The sequence below is a fragment of the Malaclemys terrapin genome, chromosome 2 (assembly GCF_027887155.1).
Source record: "Malaclemys terrapin pileata isolate rMalTer1 chromosome 2, rMalTer1.hap1, whole genome shotgun sequence".
Lineage (NCBI taxonomy): Eukaryota > Metazoa > Chordata > Testudines > Emydidae > Malaclemys > Malaclemys terrapin.
The window spans coordinates 253,375,762-253,397,098 of NC_071506.1; the positions used below are offsets into that span (position 1 = coordinate 253,375,762).

Genomic DNA, 21,337 nt, shown 5'->3' on the forward strand with positions numbered 1-21,337 from the left:
CGTGTTAGTCTGGATCTGTAAAAACCAACAAAGAGTCCTGTGGCACCTTATAGACTAAGAGACGTATTGGAGCATAAGCTTTCGTGGGTGAATACCCACTTTGTCAGACGCATATGGTGGAAATTTCCAGAGGCAGGTATAAATATGAAGGCAAGATTCAGTCTGGAGATAACGAGGTCAGTTCAAGAGGATGAGGCCCTCTTCTAGCAGTTGAGGTGTGAACACCAAGGGAGGAGAAACTGCTTTTGTAGTTGGCTAGCCATTCACAGTTTTTGTTTAATCCTGAGCTGATGGTGTCAAATTTGCAAATGAACTGAAGTTCAGCAGTTTCTCTTCAGAGTCTGGTCCTGAAGTTTTTTTGCTGCAGGATGGCTATCTTTAAATCTGCTATTGTGTGTCCAGGGAGGTTGAAGTGTTCTTCTACAGGTTTTTGTATATTAAAGTCAGATATTAGGAATGGCAATATACAAAAACCTGTAGGAGAATTTTTAAATCTCAAAAATTTTCACAGGATGAAAACCATTTCCTGACCAGCTCTGATGGAGCAGGATCCGAACTTATGTAACTATCTAGCAAGGAATGCCTATCCTGGGCTTATATCGCTTCTTAATTAGCCAGATCACTATGCCATATTAACACACTTTTTATTAAGCAAATTTCTGTAAAAAAAAACAACAACAAATAATTAAAAAATAAAAGTATTATGAAGAGCATATTGGCACAGTTCAGATGATGTCAACAGAGCTTCACCAGTTTTCACCAGCTGAGGATCTACCCCATAAATGTAAACCTTTCTTATGACTTTGTAGTTGATGTGTACGAACTAATGATTTGTAAATTTCTTTTAAGCTTCCTCTCCTCCCACCCTCTCTCCAATACAGGTGCAAATTGACATGCTGGTTTGGGGTATATCCTGAAGTAACTGGACTCAGACCACTAACTTATTTCACATAGGCCACCAGAGAGTGATGCAGTAATAAATTATCATCTACAAAAGGCCTGGGGTGAAATCCTGGCCCCACAGAAATCAATGGGAGACTTGAAGGCAATAGGGTCAGGATTTTGAACCAGTGATTTAGGTGTGAAAGGTCCTGTGACCCTTATCTATAATAATTGTTTTAAATACGGTTTCAAGATTTCAGGGTTTGTCCCATAAATGGACAGTTGCCTACAATTTTAAAGTAAAATATTTCTCAAAGTTCTAGTGACCCTGAAAAGGAATCCATTAAGGGCTAAACCCTTTGACCTATGACAGTCTCCCACTGGGGCGTGGCCGTGTGGCTCTGTTGAGCTGGGAGTAGCCCCTCCCGCTCTGTGGCCCTTCTTTGCAGGGACAGTAGCTGGTGGCTCTGCATAGCAGCAGACCCATTGACGCCATTCCCATTTCTCTTCCAGCTGGCCCTAACTCCTAGCCTTGCTACATAAGGATGTGCAGGGAGCATATCTAGAATGGGACTGTGAAGCTTCACAAATGGTTCCCACCTCTCCCTAGGGGAACCACACTGGTTCTGTTGCATCTGAAGTCACTTTTGAAAGCTTTGTAAAGAGAGTGGTGAACAGTACAGTATATTCTTTCCCTTAGAATCTGCTATTTAGAACATAAATTCTATTTATAATGTATAGGGAATCCAATTTTCAAGAATAGGCACCTAAAAATTACATCTTTAACCTGTATTTGGGCATTTAAGTCAGCACTAGCGATGGGCCCAAGCTCACAGTTGAGATCTAAACGTTCCTCAAAATCACATGCTTTTTTTTTTTTTTTTAACCCAGAGGTAACCAACATATACATTCTCAGTTTACATACCTAGTGTCAAGTTGAGTGTCCTATTGAGAAGCCTCAATGAAATTAGAACTAACGGCTTTCTGTTTTTCCAGCAGTTTCTTTAAGCTGCCTGATATTTCTGATTTAAAATACAGCGATTTAACATCTTTTGATCCCAAATTCTATCATAACTTCTGTATGTTTGTTTATGGCTGGTGTGATTAAGATGTGCATACTTTAATGAGACAGTCCTGTAGGTATGTGACTTAGGCATGAATGAATTCAAAATTACACTTTACTGCTTAACAACGTACAGCTCTGTGTACGATCACCTGCTTTTTCTGCCAATGCAGGTGCTTGACTAAAGATTACGAGAAGCGCCCGACAATATTCGATCTTTTGCAGCATAACTTCATTAAGCAAATTGAGGGCAAGGAGAAAGCATTACAGAAGCAGCTTATGGAATTTATTGATGTTCATCAACAAATGGGAGTCATTGAAAAGGCAAGGTACCTGAATTATTTCCTTTTCTTCATGGAATAAAAGAATAATTTGGAGGCCGTTGAAACTTTTACCATTTAAAATCAGTTAACACTGAAGGTTCAATTCTGCAACATTCAGGGAATGTCTGCACTGCAGTTGGGGAGAGGGGGTCAGTTACAGCACAGATAGTCATATTTGAGGTAGCTTTAATCTAGCTAGCTTGTGTACTGATAGCAGTGAAGCTTTAGCGTGGGCTATCTGCCTGAGTAATTATGCAGGGTCCCAGGCAGGCTTGTGCAGTCTGCACTAAAGCCCATGCTGCCGTAGTTTCTCTGCTATTGGCACCCAAGCTAGTTAGAGTAAAGCTAGCTTGGGTATGTCTACATGTGCTGCAACACCCTCTCCCCTATTGCAATGTAGACATACCCTCTTTCACACTGGCACTTACACTGTAATTAATACGGTTACTTGTGGAGTCAGGTTCTACTCAACATGAGTAAGGATGGCAGAATCAGGCCTTTAACTTGCAAATAAAGAAAATATGTTATTGCTAAAAAGACTTTTTTCTGTCTTACTGAGCAGGGAGGGTATTTTCTTTCTTCTAATGGCATTTAGTAATATAAATTCTGCACCATCGAACACCAAGATCTTACTGCTTTTATATAAAATTCTGAAGATGGTTTGGCTTAGTGTTGCAATTTTTTTAAACAACAACTTCACCAAAGTAATGTACTGGATGTGAAATGCACTATGTGATTCGTATTGATGTATTTTTCTTGCTTTTCTCCTGTGCTTCAAGGTAAGGGATAATAGATTTTTTTTTTAATGGAACATGAAATCTAAAAGACTTTTTTGACATTATCAATTCACAGTGTCACATTTTCCCCATATGAGCTGCACAGAGAAATCTTATTCAAATCTGCCACGTTTCTTCCTATTTATATTTACACAAACTTAATACAGATTGCAGTCTTCAGTTCAGATCTTGGGAAATTTTTTGCTTTGCCATTTACCTTTCGAAGATGATGATGATAAATATATTTCTAAAGCATTTGCAATCTTTTAAGTGTTCTTAGACTAATGCTATCTAAAAACGATCCGGAAATGTGTGTGGATGATTAGTTGTTTCTCTCTTCTGGCTTTTCAGTAAAAAAACAAAAACAAAAAAAATTGCAGTTGGTCCACATTTCAATTATATGCCGGATTGATACAATCTGAATGCCACAGATCTGCCATCTATTCTGATAACCAGGAAAGATTTGGAATTGAAATAAATTAACTTGTGTCAGTACTTACCGTTAAAATTGAAGGAAAATGGCCCAACTGAGAGAGCTAATTTTAAAGAATGTATTCATTTACAAAATCCAGTGTAAAATAAGTAATGATGGCACAGACACACACACACTGTTCATTGAATGAAAATCTATTACCTTGATCTTGCAATCTGATCCATGTGGTGGACCTCGCACTCATGTGGAATTCCATTGATACCATTTAGGATCCTCAGGTCAAAAGTCAGTAGATGTGATAATAAACGCTGACCTACATTAACTTTATTTACAGTTTTGGAATTCTAATTTCTTCTAGTGACATACTTGAATTTATGAGTATCTTTTGTTACAGTTCCAATTATTGGAAAGTAATCACTACTTTTATTGCTTGTACAGCGATAATAGCAGATGTTAAAACAAGGGATTTTCAATAAATTTAATAGAAGGCAAATCTTATGATATGTGTACTCCTACAGGAAGGCAATCCTCCAGCAAATGTTAAATATGAAAGGACAAAATGGTAAACCAGAGCTGAAGTAATAATAAATACAGTAAGTGCTGAATTAGACTCATGCTTGTAGACATACGTCTTGTTCATGCACTGTACTTGCACCAGTGCAATTGTGTTAATGGAGCAGGAGAGTATTTAGTTAGCTGAAATTGGAACGACTAATCTGTTTGATTGTATTGTGTTGGGCTTATATAGGTGTATTCTGAATGCAGACTTGGCACACTTCTATTTTTAGCAATATTAACTATATTGTGTAGCATCTAATATATGTATTTTGATGGGTGCAAGCATCATAGGATATATTAGAGTTAGAGGGCTCAGTTCAAAGCCCACTGCAGTCTCTAGGAGTCTTTCCATTGATTTTGTTAAGCTATGGATCGGATCTGTAGCATATTGCGGTATACAGGTTTTATCAGGATAAAATTGGGTTGTCCCCATTACTTGCAAGTTGTGAAGCCATGAGTATGTTTTTCAGATTATCCCAATGAAGTGCCAATTACACCTTTATATCACACCTCCCCATCATGGAAAGCTCAAGTTTCTAGCCCTTTGATGCTGCAAGATACCTTGTGTTAAAGCCATGACATTTTTATATTTAGAAAATCTGTCACTGATCTATGACTGAATTTGGCCCATCTTGGATTTCAGGCTGGGGCCATTTGAATGTAAAATTCTACGTTTGGTGAGTGAATGAGGAAACATTTCTCTAGCAGATTGATATTTTAAAATGGCAGCTTGTTTGAAGCTGCTTGACAGTCAAGGGTTTGAAGTGTTAGTGTGAATTATAGGGAGACTGATTAGAAGGCAGAGGGCAGCTTAGGCAGTCAAAGTTGCATGCTAACAGTCTTCATCACATGACTGTTATTTATCATTTGGCTCTACAATTTATGAATTTATCAAGGGGGTGCACACGAATACCTGCATACACATACACACATTTTCATGTAAATTTCCTCATTGCAGTCACAAAAATGGGAACATCTTAAAGAAGGCTTTTGATGTTTGTCAGTCACCCCTTTAGTACAATGCCATCCTTTTCACTTGCAGCCCATCTAAATCTCAAAAGAGGTGAAAAATGTCAAATTAGTAAATGAACTATGTAAGCTATAGTACTAAAAGCAAAGAGAGGTTTTCTTATTTTAGACTTTTTTCCCTTATTTTAAATGGACAATAATACACATTTGGGCCCCAGTCCTGCAAAGGAGCTCCATGCAGGTGCACCCTGCACCCACACAGAGTCCAGTCAAAAGTCACTGGGGTTCCATATGGGTGGACTAGCTTGGAGGATCAAGGCCTTGGTCTTCAGCAGGTTCAAAGGCATTTTCTTTGTCCTGAGCATGACCTGTGAGATACAGTAAACATTATTAAAATTCTTTGCTGGTGCTGCATGCTCCAATACAATACCAGGAAGCAAGACAGTGTGTTGTGATGTGGATTATTTTGATTTGCTGCAACAGATCGAGATATAATCATAAGGAATTTTACAATGATTTTAATGAATAAGCTCACATTTTAAATTGTATAGCTACATTCCTGCAGTCACATTATAGGAGTAAAAAATGAAACACTGTAAGGTGTACACAATGGCTATTCTGAAAGAATAGTTCTGAAAGGCTAAATGAGAAAGATATGTTTTTCACAGAAAATGTGTGTTTTAAGGGCTTGTAGCTATACTGTGAAGCAGAAGGTGCTGCCTTTGAAATGGCCTTCTAACTGCAGCTCTTATGTCTGACTGTCATCCTTGTAATGCTTTTATCTTTGGTTGTTCAGCTGTCTTAATCTTGACTGCTTTCACATTTACTGTTGTAATATCTGCAGAAATGTGCAACAATTAGTACCCCAAGCAATTCTTGGAAATCGTGACTCACTTCAGAGTTAGTTATATACATAGTGTCCAATGAGTGGTTCCCTTCACACCCAGAACTTGCAGTGAAGCTAATGTCATCATTTATTCTTTGACTAGATCCTTTCTTGATCTTTCACAATGACTTCCCTGAGCATTTTGGATGTGCAAGGAAAGCAGGCTTGGGCCCATCATTGTTGCTCATATTTTTTCTGTCAAAATCAAAATTCACACTGAATACAAAAGGATTGCACTGAAATCTAACGATAAGCTGTTAAAGGGCTGCCCTTCATACCATTTAGAAGCTTCAGCTAGTACAGAATGTGGCTGCCCATTTATTCAGCAATGGCAGCTACAGAGAGTACATTATAGCTGTCATGGCAGTTGGGATCAGCTGTGGTACAACTGCTAACAACCCCTAGATTTGACCTTTGGCAACCTAGAGTGTGGAGGGTCCTCAACTCTGGCATTCACTTCCCTTGTTGGCTGAACAAATCCCATGTTTGTTGAGCTTCTGGGTATGGGAGGGAGGATGACCAAGCAGGTCAGGAACTAGCCTGGCATTTGAGAGATCCAGGCTCAATTCCTTGCTATGCTACAGACTATCTGTGTTTCCTTCGGAAGTCACTTAGCCTCTCTGAGCCTCAGTTCCCTATGGGGAAAATGGTACTTCTCTACCCAGGACCATCCCTAGGGTACAGCAAATTGGGGAGACTACCCCAGGCCCTGCGCTTTGGGGGGGGCCCTGCAGTGAGGGGAGAGGAGCAAGGGTGCAGCATGCTTTGGGGCAGGGAAGAGGCGGGGTGGGAAGAAGTCGGGTGGGGGTGGGGCCTTTGTGGAAGGGGTGGAGTTGGGGCAGGACCTGGGCAGAGCCAGGGGGAGCACACACACACACACCCCCAGCAGATAGGCGCTGAGTTTCTAATGTCCTGGGCACCACACTGCACCCCCCAGGGATGGTCCTGTCTCTACCTCACTGAAGTGTTGTCAGGATAACTGCACTAAAGATTGCACTGAGATAATGTGGTAATGGGAGCCTTTGATAGAAAGTATACCTGTATACTCAATCCTTTCCCAAAGGTGGAGTGAACAGGTGCTGAAGAGGTTGGATTTAGTTGACATTGGATAGCGCATTTATTTCCTTGCTCTATATTTGTTCATGTCCCAAGAAACTTTCTGCTGGGCGTGTTTTATGAAATAAATAAAAGGAACTGCTCTGGTAAGCGTTATTAACAACACAGTATTATGGCTCCTAGCAACTGCAGCAATATGGTATCTCCTCTGTCCTCTTTGAAGTATAGGAAAATACCAAAGTTTATTACAGGTCACTTGGATAGTGGGTATGGAGTTTTGTAATGGATAGGTGGGTTTTCAGCACTCTCTTCCTGTATAATATTGGCCTTCAATATGAAGACAGTCATGCTGCTGTTGTAGGAATCTGTATGTCCAAACCACACATGGCCAGATTCTCAACCCTTTGTGCTACTCAGGATGGCTTTACAGTTTCACTGTGCTACCAAACTGGTTACTTCAGGGTTCTTGCAGGTTGTGACTGACCTTTGTGTGGATTTCAGGACAGCTCAAAGAGTCTCTCAACCTCCCCACCCCCGCTGCATGGCCTTCATTAGGTTCCCTCCATGCACTCCTAGGACACACATTTCTCCATAGGAGGCAGGACTGTGGTCCCTGCCTCCTTGCACCCCTGCCTGTGGAACAGACCCAGGGCACTGCGAGAGAGAATAGTGCATGCCTGGAAGACAAGTAGAAGCAGGATGTTTATTAAAGTACAAAGATGTTTCTCCTGCATGTCAAGGAGCTCTGGGAGGAATCTACTCCAACCACTCCTCACCAGTAGCATCACCAGTATACCCACCACTCCTTCCACTTGGGTTCACCTCACTCCTTGCACCACAAGCTCCTGGAGCTTTCCACCACCACTCCTAATGTGGGGCTGTGCATACAAAGCATGACCAAGTCCTGAGAACAATAAAGAGAAGAACCCACTGTGCCATTTGTAGTGCTGTGTTGCAGAGCAGGACTGGAAATTAAGAGGAATGTGCATTAATATTGCATATATGGTTGTCTTTTTCCATTTGCATTATGTGGCCCGCTGTGTTAAGTCAGAAAAATAGAAGCCCCAGTGGTTTCAATGTTTATGCTGCCTGTTAGTACATTTTGCTTTTAGTTATAATTTGTTAGTTGCTCAGAGGCCTACAAGTGTTAATACCTTTGGAAAAATGTATTTTTACTATTTTAATGTCTTCTTCATACCTTATGTTAATGCCAGGCTTTTTTTAGTCTTTTAAAATTCTTTGCTTGAGTTTGAGTTTTCCACACTAACTAAGGTATTTTATTTTGTTTATGTTTCACTACCTCACAAATGGTGGAGAAGTTCAATAGGGCATAAAGAATAGCCCTATTTTTACACTATTTTATCACTTAAATACATTCAGACAGGTTTTTTTTAAAAAAAAAAGCCTCCAGTGGCCTCATTTTATTTTCAGTCAATCTTGTAGACAGGGTGGGGGAATGAAGAGCAACAATGCTGCCTTGACTCCTTTTCTTCTCCATACCCGGTTGATGTTTCTGGCCTTTAGTTTCTTCAGTTGCTTGTTGAACATGGCTATGGGATTTAATGCCTACAACAAAGAATTCAGAACTGAACATTGTGAACCAAAATAACTAGGTTCCTGTGTCCATGTGCATGATGATAACAAAAATTCAGTGCTGATGTGGCTGGGAGGCGGTTGGAATTTGAGGAAGTGAAACTGTATAACTGCCCTTGAGGGATGTCTGTGCCCTTTGGCAGCAAAGCAGGAAAATATTTTGTGTTCTGCAAATCTGTCTATCTGGTATACATCGGAAAGGAATAGTATAATGTGGCTTAACAAGCTATACAATTCTCAGGATGTCAGCCAAACAGGATCACATGGAAATCTCTGGATTTCCCTCTTCCTTTTTTATATAAATTAACCACCATTACAGTGGCAAGGATAAAGACCAATTTTCCAAAAGGAAAGTCAGATAAAAATGACTTGAGGGGGAGGGACATAAAATTCTCTGTGAGTGGGGGGGATTTTTCTCTCTCCTACAGCCATTCATCTGCTAACCTCCTAGGGTGAATGAAATACGGTGCTGGAAACAAATCCAGGGGCACATCACGCTTTCCAGTATTCAGTAAGATTTTTTTTAAAACCCCAGCAACGTGCAGTGAGTAATAGTTACACCAGAAATGGAAAACATGAATTGACATAAGGTTTTGCTTTGGGTGATCCTTGGGCAATGGAAAAAAATAGAACTTTATGTAGTTTAATAAAATACTGTCAGTTGCTCCATATTTTCTTCATGTGTGCATTTGCAGTCTTCATCAAAACCACAGTGATGTCAGATATGTATTCTAAAGAACAAAATGACCTTCATGTAGTTGCACAAAGTATGCGGCTTCAAATATACCGATTTAATAGGGCAAATTATGTTTTGCTGAAAATAAAGCACTTTCTGTATTTGAATCTGTAAAGAATGTTGGAGGTATATAAACACAAGTGTAGTATATTACAGGGTATTTACATGAAACCTTTTTTATTTTATTATTATTATTGTGGTTATTACTATTATTAATTACAGATTTTGCCCCTGGATGCAATAACATCGTGTAGATAGTCAAGAAAACAAAGTCAAGCATCAGCAGACATTGGAATGATGAGCATTATAATTAAGTTTTAATATTTTCACATCATATTCAATATAACATGACACACAAAACCAAAACTGTCTTCACAATATTATAATAGCAGGGCATGTATTACTAGGGCAATTATTACTACACAAGAGTCTCCAAGCAGAAGGGGAATGTAGTGCAGAAAATATCCGTTCTATGAGAAGTGTAGTTACATCTTCAGATCGATCATCTGGGTGCTGCATGCCGTTATTCTTACATGTTTTCAGCTTCAGAGTGTTTTAAATGCAGCTAAAAAATCATGGGCCATTTTGTATCGTGATGTGGTGAAACCTTCAGGACAGTTACAAAGGACTCAGGAAACTCATGGCTTTCCCATGCGGCTGATTGACAGTTTGATGATAGCCTACAGGGTTCTGAATATCAGTAGGAAAAACAGATTGGACTTTTATTATACCCCAGCCTCCAAAGGAGTGGCATAAATCTTGGGCTCCCCAGGATGCTCGTGTTTCCTGGAGTTACCCCCTAGAGCACTGACTTCAACGCAGGGCTGTGCTTTTACTGGTGCAGTCTGGCTCGAAGCATGGAGTACTCTGTATGTTCCAGTTAAGTATATGGTGATTTTCACTGATGGCTCAGTTTGTGTCCATTATCTCAGAATTAATAGACTTAATTTCACAAGTCACTAAACTAGCTGGTGAAGAAACAGGCAGAATTTCTCAGCTGTGGAGGGCATTCACCTCCCGCCCTTGTGCTGGAGAGCGTGCAAATGCTGTAGTTGTGGCTGGCTCCTGCACAAGGTGGAAAAGCTGCTTGCCTCTCCACTAGCCCTTGTGCCAGCACCAGGGCTGCTCGCGCGCTCGCCCTCAGAAAATAGTCATTATGCTCAATTGAACTTCAGTGTAATGCTAAATGAAATGTACACACGCATGCAGAGTGAGTTTGTGACTTGAATGCTGAATAGCCTGGAGAGACTGTATAAAGTGCCATCTCCAGGGATTTACAAGCAGCTGTGTACAAGCACCAATGCACTCTGCTAGACACTACACTAGACCGGTTCCTGGATATAACAGTTCCTTCTGCCTTAGGCATGTTAAGAGTTTGGGTTGAAGCCTGTGCATGTTAGGAGTTCAGGTTGCCCAAATGCTTCTAACTAAGCTGTGTGAAAAGATTTGTCAGAACCTGAGCCCAGATCTATGAAGTTGCACAGACCCAGCATAGTACAATTTGCTTACCTCCATCCCAGGATCTCCTCCAAGCTTCCCCCAGGTATTGGGACTCCCCTTTAACATTATCATTGCTAAGTGGGTGCCTGACTTCCCACACCTCTGTCATGGGGCCAGGCAACCCCCTATACTTCACTGCACTGGCTGGCCATGCCCCACTCTTCCATCTTTGGGTGAGCTGCCCAGTAGGTTCCTGTCTCCTGGTGTGCACCTCAGCATCAGAGTGAATGAAAGGGCCTCCTCTCGCTTCTCTGGAATGGAGATGATTACCGATGCAAGCTCACAGAGGACAGTCTCCATTTTATCTCTGCTTCGTAGCTGACGCACCCCAGAATCAATTTTTGTTCTACCTTTCTCCAAGGTATATGAAAAAGTGAGATGAGATCTGATCCAGTTCATGGACTTTTGCTGCTGCTGCCCTCTTAGTCATTTAAACTCCATTCCATCCGTAATCCTCTGCTGTTACGCTCCTGAATTCGCATTCATTGATCTTCCCTGCTCTCTTTTGGCACGTATACCCAATCTGAATCCTGATCCTTGCATCCTCTGTTGACTCCCTCATTAATGTGTTGATGGGTCCCATTCCAGTTTCCTCAATGTGCCATTTCTTCCATGTATGAGATCCATTCATTTGTGGCTTTTCTTCATTATTTCTGCAGTGGTGTGTAGATTTCCATTTGTTTGTTCAATTTAAAAATAAAAAATAACCTCTTAGGATTACTAAATTAACAGTTTAGTCATGCTCATAAGAAAGGGAAGTTTTGAAATATTCTGTCCTTTGTACAATCTTTTCCCATATAGTCCAAAAAAATCTGTTTAGACTGTACACATTTTGGGAAAAGGACTGTGTCTAGTACTTCCGTGTTTATACAGCACCTCACTCAATGTGGGCTCTCTCCCAATCAGTCCCTCTGGGCACTACCATAAACTGAACATTAAATAATTACAAGTCACCATTTTTAAAAAAAATATATTTCCTTCTGGAGTCTCTCTGTGTTCATTCTTCCCATATTATTCAATCATATAATCCCAGATTTGTACCATCCATAATACTGATTTGAGTAATTTTTCTTTTTTCCAGGCTGCTGCCAGGACACAGCTACTATAGGTATTATAAATTTATTACCTTTTCTATACAGCATGGCTCCAGTCCTGCCACTGATGATTCACAAATGGACTATTATGCTTATGTTGAGCTCTATGAAGCTCCACACAGGTCCAGCAGTCTTTCCACATGCTATCAATTGCAGGATCAAACTCTTTATTTTTAAATAGTGAACCTCGGGGGTACTGAGGTAAAAAGTTATATTCTCTCCTGCTATTTTGGTCATTCATCTGTTTGAATTCAATCCATCAGAATGTTTGAACATCTTTAGGGAGTTGCTCTCAACGTGTCTACAGCTTGAAGATGCAAAGAACGTTTTCTCACATCAGAAAAGCGTACGTCTCTTCTTTTGTAGATTTGAGCGAATTCATACTAAGAAAGGGGAGTACAGTAAGTCTCTACCCTCAGACCAGGAGGACGTGGATGATTTAGCAACCTTAGAGGTACTGGATGAGGTAAGATATTTAATTTATTTAAGTCTTCTTGGAAACTGGTGTTCAGATAAGAGCCAAAAAATACTGCTGTATTTGTAGATTAACCTACCTTATTTTTTAGATAAGCCTACATTCTCACACTTTAATTACATAGTAGTCCATGGTATTTGACAGACTTCTGCTAGATTGTTGAACGAGAGATGAGATTAGTTGTGTCTGGAGTTGTGCCCTCTTAATGCCAAAACATCCTCATGGGCAAGATTGTGACCTGGTGTCAATTGGCATAGCACCACTGACTTCAATGGAGCTGTCATAAACAGATAGTTAAGGGTTAATGCCTCTTTTACCTGTAAAGAGTTAAGAAGTTCACCTAGCCTAGCTGACACCTGACCAGAGGAACCAATGGGAGGACAAGATGGTTCAAAGGGAAGGAGGGAAGTTCCCTGTGTCTGTTGAGTTTCACTTTGGACCAGGATGGGAAAGCTCCAGAATTCAGCCTCTTATTAAGTAGTGAGTATTAGTGAAGGAAATAAATAGGTTTATGTTTATTTCTTTGTAACCTGTCTTGCGCAATTAGAGGAATAGTCAAATTGGGTATTTTGTGTGTGTGTGTGTGTGTGTGTGCGTGCGTGCGTGTGTGTGTGTGTAACTAAGTTTTTGCCCAGGGGAACATCCTCTGTGTTTGGAATCTGTTGTCTGTGAGAGTAGCTGGTATGCTAATCTCTCCCAGAGGGTTTTCTTTTTCTTTTCTTTTCTTTAATTAAAAGCCTTTTTCTTAATACCTGATTGATTTTTCCTTGTTTTTTAGATCCAAGGGGGTTGGATCTGGATCCACCAGGAGTTGGTGGGAGAAAGGAGGGGGGATGGTTAATTTATCCTTGTTTTAAGATCCAAGGGGTTTTGGATCAGTGTTCACCAGGGAATTGGTGAAGAGTCTCTCAAGGCTACCCAGAGAAGGGAATTAGTGTTTGGGAGTGGTGGCAGCCAGACCAAATCTAAGCTGTTAATTGAGCTTAGAGCTTCTCATGCAGATCCTCCACATCTGTACCCTAAAGTTCAGAGTGGGGAAGGAACCTTGACAGGAGCCAGGCCAGTTTACTCCGGCCAAGGATCTGGTCCATGATGATGATTTAACTTTAAGATGGGGCAACTTTAGATACAACATATCCATTTCCATCTTATTCTGGAGTTGTCCCAGCTTAATATTAACACTTCATCGTGGGCCAGATTCTTAGCTGGCATAAACTGCTGTAGCGTCATTGAAGTCAATGGTGCTATGCCAGTTTACACCAGCTCAGGATCTGGCCACATAAGACCAACTTTTGCAGCACTTTAAATACTTAAAATAGTGCTGTTTGCCCAAGTTTGAAAAGTGGATCCCTTTTGTGACAAGCAACATGAAAGGAAAAGAACACTGTGACCAAAAATTCTGCTTTTAAAGCTTTCCCTCCTGGGGTGCTACTTAGCAATATTCTTAGTGCAAACAGTTATTTCCACGATTTCATTTACCTCCTTTTTGCTAGGGAATGCCATCATAGGGCTTAAATCTCTTTCTCTAACTTGACAATAGTGCAACTCCATTTTCATCAGCGGAGTTACCTCAGATTTATATAGTGTGTATGGGAAAGAGAATAATCAAGCCACAATGTTTTACCTGCAGTTCAGAGGCAGTGGGTGGATGTGGATGAAATGCCAATGTTGCTCTGCTGAATGGTTCAGGGACTGCTACACAAGAGAATAAAATTCATAATCTCTATCTGCAAATTAAACTTCACTGACACAGTAACCATTAGTGAGCCCTGAACTTGGCTCTTCTGTAGACATACTGTGAGCACTGCATAGTGATAACAGCACTTATAGAGTGCTGTACATCTTCAAAGCACTGTACAAACATTAGCTAATTAATAGGACAGTAGCTCAGGTAATCCAGGCTATTCATCCAATGGGTAGAGCTCACATCCAAACATTTCTTTACATTCAGAATAGCCATATGCTGACAGTAAGATTTCTACTGTTTGCCAAGGAGTCCATTCAGCAAAAGCCATGTCATGCTCATAAAGGGAGATGATATTCAGTATATTGAAAGGTATGGTTCAAAACAAGACAAAGGATAGATTTCCAAGCCTGTGAAATGCTTTCATTGTGGTTTTCCTGTGGGAGTAAATGTTACCATCCCTGTTGCAGCTTCTTGAGTTTCCCCCTATTTTTCCTTCTTTCAAATACAGACAGTTCAATTCTCAACTGTATCAAATTTACACTCAGCTCAGTTTAGGGGGACGGTGACTCTTAAGAAACCTTTTCATTCCTGATGCTGGTCCAGCAGGTAATTGAAACATCACCCTGTGTAACGTAGAGTAGCTTCAAGGACTGCTCTAAGTTACTCCAGGCTACAGCCAACTGGTGCCTCAGCTAGGGATTTGACAGAGCACCCTTTTCTGCCTCTTTTTGGCTTCCTCTGTGGAAAATTAGGGTGAGACAAGTGGCAAAGAGTTGGCTTACCAGCATTGTGCCGTTCCTGTGCTTGGGGAAATCAGTTTCCAATTTATGGCAACTTTCTGTTTGCTTTTCACTGCTGAGGCAGTAAAAAAACTGACATCAGACCAGATCAAGAGGTGATTCCAGAACGTGTTAATATATAAATATGTTCAAACTAGTATCTATTGATTTATAGTTGTAGATGCTTAGTCTACTCCAGGGAGTGCACATTTAAACGTGCAGTGTAAAAGGTTTCAGAGAGATCCAAACAGATGGACTTATATGTCTATATGATCAGAACTGAGGAAACAATCTGAGAACTTGGAATGGCAGGTCTGAATTCAGTCTAGTGATCTTTGCATGGAACAATGATGTGAATCCTTGGGGTAGAGAGTTTAAAAAGAGAGATTAGGGAGTCATAAATGAATAAAATTGATTGAGTTACTGTGTTATTAATTAGTTAATATTTGTACAATGATCTGAAGATATGTGTTTATGTGATTTATAGGGGATGGGGATACAAAAATATTGTGGCCTCTAAATGCCACTATGTTTGAAGGTACCAACATGTTTCTAAGCATTAACTCGAACGTGCCTTGGCTTTCCTATTCTTTTTTACAACAGAATTCAGTAACGGAGCAGTTGCAGAAGAGCTATGCCAGGGATCAGATCTACACATATGTAGGAGACATTCTCATCGCTGTCAATCCATTTAGGAACTTAGACCTTTATTCTGCACAGGTGTGAAGAAGGAGTTTCAGTTGTGTTTTGCTTGCAGTGATTTCCAGTAAAATTTGAAAATTCATATTAAATACTGAGTAATACCACTCATGATGTTTAATACAACAGCTAAGTAACAGAATTATCAATAAATCATCACCTAGCATGCACATGGGCATATATATATATTGATATAAATGGGTTCAATCCTGTATGCTGAATTCCTGAGCATAAATGAGACAGTTTGTCTCTCATAGATTCATAGATTCATAGACTCTAGGACTGGAAGGGACCTCGAGGGGTCATCGAGTCCAGTCCCCTGCCCTCATGGCAGGACCAAATACTGTCTAGACCACCCGATAGACATTTATCTAACCTACTCTTAAATATCTCCAGAGATGGAGATTCCACAACCTCCCTAGGCAGTTTATTCCAATGTTTAACCACCCTGACAGTTAGGAACTTTTTCCTTATGTCCAACCTAAACCTCCCTTGCTACAGTTTAAGCCCATTGCTTCTTGTTCTATCTTTAGAGGCTAAGGTGAACAAGTTTTCTCCCACCTCCTTATGACACTCTTTTAGATACCTGAAAAATGCTATCATGTCCCCTTTCAGTCTTCCCTTTTCCAAACTAAACAAGCCCAATTCTTTTTGCCTTCCTTCATAGGTCATGTTCTCTAGACCTTTAATCATTCTTGTTGCTCTTCTCTGCACCCTCTCCAATTTCTCCACATCTTTCTTGAAATGCAGTGCCCAGAACTGGACAAAATACTCCAGCTGAGGCCTAGTTTATCGATAAGAATCTCATGCGAGATCGTATCAAATGCCTTACTAAAGTCTAGGTATAACACATCCACAAGATTAGTTTGACATGATTTGTTCTTTGGCTATTCCTTATCACCTTCCAAGTGTCTGCAGAGGATTTCCTTAATTACTGGGGTGATGGGGTGGACTAGGTCCAGAGGCCCCACCTCACCCCGCCCCAGAGAAGAGCAGAGGAGAAATCCTCTAGGCAGCCTAGAGTGGCTCCAGGGGAAGCGGCCAGAGGGAACAGGAAGGCCATATAAAAAGAAGCAGCAGAACAAGCAGAGCAGTCAGTTACTTCCTGGAGCTGCAAGAGGGAAGACCAGGTTCCTGGCTGGCTGGAAGAGCAGCAGGACAACAGACAGCTCAGTGTGAGCAAGACTGAGCCCAGGGAAGGCTGCCGAAGACGGAGGGAGCTAAGGAGGAGATCATGGCAAGCTACAGGGGCCAAGCAAAGACTGAGCCCAGAACCTAGCCAGACCGAGCGAGGGTACCGTGATGGGCCCTGTTGGACTGTTATAGAGGGCAGTGTCTCCAGGGAGGAAGCCTTGGCAGAAGATAAAGACAGTATATCCCAGAAGGGGTTTGTTTGTTCTATTCCACCTACAGACAGTGTGAGAGACTCAGCCGGAGGGCTGTCACTAAAGACCTGCCAAAGAAACCATTGACCAGAAGGGGGCGCTTGTGAGAAGTGGATGCTACCCCGTTACCACAAACCAAGAAACAGCAGGATCACATCTGACCAGAAGGGGCGCTCATGAGAGCTGGGTGCCAACCCTGTTACAAAGTCCATTGTCCTTATTCTGTTGATCTCATGCCTTCCTTCCTTGGACTCATGAAATGATCATTTCATGATCACTTTCATCCACACTGCGTTCCACCTTGAGACTCACTACCAATTCCTCCCTGTTGGCCAGAATCAAGTCTGTTCCCCGGTTACTTCCTCCACTTCATGCACCCTCTCTCTCTCTCTTTCTCTCTCTCTTTTACATGCACACACACACACACACACACAGTGAAGCCCTGAGTACAATAAGTTCCCCAAATTCCACTTACCTTGTTTTCTGATAGAGGCTTATACCACCCAATGTTACTCCTCATTGTGCTTCACAAGAGCCTGGTTCTCCCATTTACTTCAGTAGTACACCAGTGTAATTGGTGTTACTTGTGCAACGGGTGACTGATTTGACAGTCTGGATCAAATAAAAGTTTGTTATCGTTTGTTATCGGTTATGGCAAGTAAAGAAAAGAACATCTGCTAAGGGTTGCCACCTTAAAATATACCAAAATACTAAATGGGTATATGAAAAGAAAATGGTATGAAATGGTAATTCAATGCTTTGTGCCTGAAAACATGAAATTTTGATCTAATTATTTTGATTTAATATTTTACATAATCAAGGTCTGATGAGATTTCAAAGTATACTAGTTCCTTTTTAATAGTATTTAAAATATAATACAAAGGATCCATTAGTCCACAGTATAGTCATAATAATTAATAATTCTTTATTTATGAAGAAATATCATGAAAATATGATAAAATAATACAAAAATAGATATTAAAGGAACTCAGAAAACATTTGCAGTGTTCTGACCCTCAGCATTCCAAACTGTATATTGGAGCAAAGCGGACTGCCAATCCTCCCCACATCTTTGCTGTGGCTGACATTGGATACCAATCCATGGTAACATACAACTCGGATCAGGTAAAGGTATTTATTTACACAATCAGATTTATATGTCATACCCTTCTCTCTTCTAAGAGGGATGCAATGAGGACAAATGGACTTCTGCTCTTGTCTTCTTCTTCAGTGTATTGTCATTTCTGGAGAAAGTGGAGCTGGCAAGACACAGAGTGCCCACCTCCTGGTTCAGCAGCTCACGGTCTTGGGAAAGGTATGTTTTTAAAGTGTGTGCTCCCACAAGTCTCTCTAAAGCCTGAAACCTGAACAGATTGGAACATAATCCCAAACCTGCAGTATTTTTTACAGACCCCAAATACCCTAATTCTGCATTGGAATCTGCTAGTGAAGGGTTGAGGATAAGATGTGGAAAAGGTGATATGGCCCAGGACTATATTACTTTCTCCAGACAACCTTTCCAGTGTCAGAGAGGGGCTGATGTGCCTCCCCCAGCTCAACCCTGCCTTAGTCCACTTGGAAACAATATTGGAATGCTGTAAAATATTACACAGCACAGTCAAAGTTTTACCCTTCTTAGGTAATTGTCTGCCTTAGGGACTGTCCTAAATTTTCCCAAAATGTACCATGTAGGATTCTGTTTCACCTTTTGACATGCTCACCTCACTTAAGCAATGGATTGTTGTCAGTGTCACTGTCTTTCCATATGATTCAGACCAGAAAGGCTGACTTGATGGTTTGGCTCCTTAAAGCAAATCACAAGTATGTCTGAATTTGGGTCACATCTTGAGAGTTTTGCATATTAAAGGCTGGGTGCAGTGAGCAGTGGCACATTCAGCAAGTAAAGGTCACTGCACTAGGATGTCTTCTTAAGCCTGTAGGAGAGGAATTATTCCAGCTTAGTACTAATGTGGACACGAGAACGAATGGATATAAACTGGCCGTGAGGAAGTTTAGGCTTGAAATTAGACGAAGGTTTCTGACCGTCAGACGGGTGAAATATTGGAACAGCCTTCCGAGGGAAACGGTGGGGGCAAAGGACCTATCTGGTTTTAAGATTAAGCTAGATAAGTTTGTGGAGGGAATGGTTTAATGGAAAAACATGATTTTAGTCAAAGGAATACCGTGCGATCGCAGGTAAATAGTATAATGACGAACAAGGGGCAGGCTGGAGACTCTTGCCTACATGCTCGGGGTTTTACTGATCGCCATATTTGGGGTCAGGAAGGAATTTTCCTCCAGGGTAGATTGGCAGAGGCCCTGGAGGTTTTTCGCCTTCCTCCGCAGCATGGGGCAGGGATCGCTGGCAGGAGGATTCTCTGTGATTTGAAGTCTCTAAGCCACAGGATTTGGGGACTTCAACAGCAGAGTCAAGGGAAAGGGTAGGGACGGCTTTGTGGCCTGCATCATGCAGGGGGTCAGACCAGATGATCATAATGGTCCCTTCTGACCTTAAAGTCTATGAGTCTATGAGTCTATGAGTGTCCTCTTAATATTGGGCCAATTATTTTCCCCATTAGATACCCATCTTCCTACTGTTATTCTAAGGAGAAGAGTGAAAACATGAAGACTGTGCTGAAAATGAGTGCATGGGTGAATTCTTGGCCCCACTGAAGTAATTGGGAATTATGCCATTGACTCCCATTGAGATCAGTGAATCCAGGATTTCACTTTACATCTTAAGCCCTTGTTTCAAGCATACAGTAAATCAGTCTGAGGTATTCCTTTACCATGGTGATGGGTGAGGTATAAAAACCTGGGATGGATAGTTGGATGGATAAAAGTTAAGGCCCCAATACAGTAAGGTATTTAGGCAAGTCCCTAGCTTTAAGCACGTCACAGTCCCATTACCTAAGTACTGTATTGATCTGCTTAAAGCTTGGTATGTGTTTAAGAACCTTACTGAATTGGGGCCTGTATGGGCAAGGAAAAGGGCTTTGCCCATAGGTGCAGGAGAAAAAAAGAAGGAAGAAATTACAGAGATCTGATGTTTATTGTGATACCTAAATAAAGATTCCAGAAGTACACAGAATAAACAAACGATAACTCTCAATAGCAGATGTAAATGGAAAGACCCATTTGAAAAGTTATTTTGGTATTATTCTTGAGCAATAACTTTTCTGTATTTTGGCATTTATATCTAGGCTAATAATAGGACTCTCCAGGAGAAGATACTCCAAGTGAACAATCTTGTAGAGGCATTTGGAAATGCAGGCACTATTATCAATGATAACTCCAGCAGATTTGGAAAGTACTTAGAAATGAAATTCACTTGTGGAGGAACTGTAGTAGGAGCTCAAATTTCAGAATACCTCCTTGAAAAATCCAGAGTTGTCCATCAGGCTGTGTAAGTAAAAAGGAACAATCGACCCATTTTAAAGTAAACAAAGCAGGTGTGCAATGTGGGAAATCTTTTATCATATTCAAGTATAAGATTAGCAAGGTTTTTTTCTTTCAAATAAACAAGAGGTTGCTAGGTTCTAAAGGTATAATTTAAATTAAAATAGTTTACAGTATATTTTATTACATTCTGGTTTATTTAAACAGGTCTGTTTTTAAAAAATTCTTGCATATATTGTTTAGCAAAAAGGATAAGCATATGTGGGCAGGACTAAGGATATTCTAATAGTTTTAACTCTACATTTCCTTATTTGTCTGGGTTTATTTAGGGTTGTTGATTAATCACAGTTAATTCATGCAATTAACTCAAAAAAATTAATCATGATTAAAAAAATTTATCACGATTAATCCAAGTTTTAATCGCACTGTTAAACAATAGAATACCAATTGAAATTCATTAAATACTTTGGATGTTTTTCTACATTTTCATATATACTGTATTCTGTGTTGTAATTGAAATCAGTGTATTTTTTTATTACAAATATTTGCACAGTAAAAATGATAAACAAAAGAAATAGTAGTTTTTCAATTCACCTCATACAAGTACTCTAGTGCAATCCCTTTGTCATGAAAGTTCAACTTACACAAAAGCAAAACCATGTAAAACTTCAGAGTCTACAGGTCCACTCAGTCCTACTTCTTATTCAGCCCATCGCTAAGACAAACAAGTTTTTTCACATTTACAGGAGATAATGCTGCCCGCTTCTTATTTACAATGTCACCAGAAAGTGAGAACAGGTGTTTGCATGGCACTTTTGTAGGCAGCATTGTAAGGTATTTACGTGTCAGATATGCTAAACATTCGTATTCCCCTTTATGCTTTGGCCGCCATTCCAGAGGACATACTTCCATGCTGATAACGCTTGTTTAAAAAAGAAGTGTTAATTAAATTTGTGACTGAATTCTTTGGGGGAGAAATGTATGTCCCCTGCTCTGTTTAATCCGCATTCTACCATATATTTCATGTTATAGCAGTCTCGGTGA

At 40.5% G+C, this 21,337-nt stretch overlaps 1 protein-coding gene across 20 annotated transcripts in view; it reads left to right on the forward strand.

Moving 5' to 3' along the window:
- Positions 1-21,337, forward strand: part of MYO3A (myosin IIIA) — a 351,398-nt gene that overhangs the window by 243,680 nt on the left and 86,381 nt on the right. For 16 of the 20 annotated variants that reach the window (XM_054020735.1, XM_054020736.1, XM_054020737.1 and 13 more), the window contains 7 exons: positions 2,119-2,274; positions 11,857-11,883; positions 12,236-12,335; positions 15,414-15,530; positions 17,915-18,025; positions 18,126-18,209; positions 20,098-20,300. In XM_054020735.1, the coding sequence (XP_053876710.1) occupies positions 2,119-2,274; positions 11,857-11,883; positions 12,236-12,335; positions 15,414-15,530; positions 17,915-18,025; positions 18,126-18,209; positions 20,098-20,300 (798 nt within the window). Of the gene's footprint in view, positions 1-2,118; positions 2,275-11,856; positions 11,884-12,235; positions 12,336-12,669; positions 12,767-15,413; positions 15,531-17,914; positions 18,026-18,125; positions 18,210-20,097; positions 20,301-21,337 lie in introns of those variants that run through there. The other 4 variants (XM_054020726.1, XM_054020741.1, XM_054020743.1 and 1 more) reach the window with 3 other exon arrangements.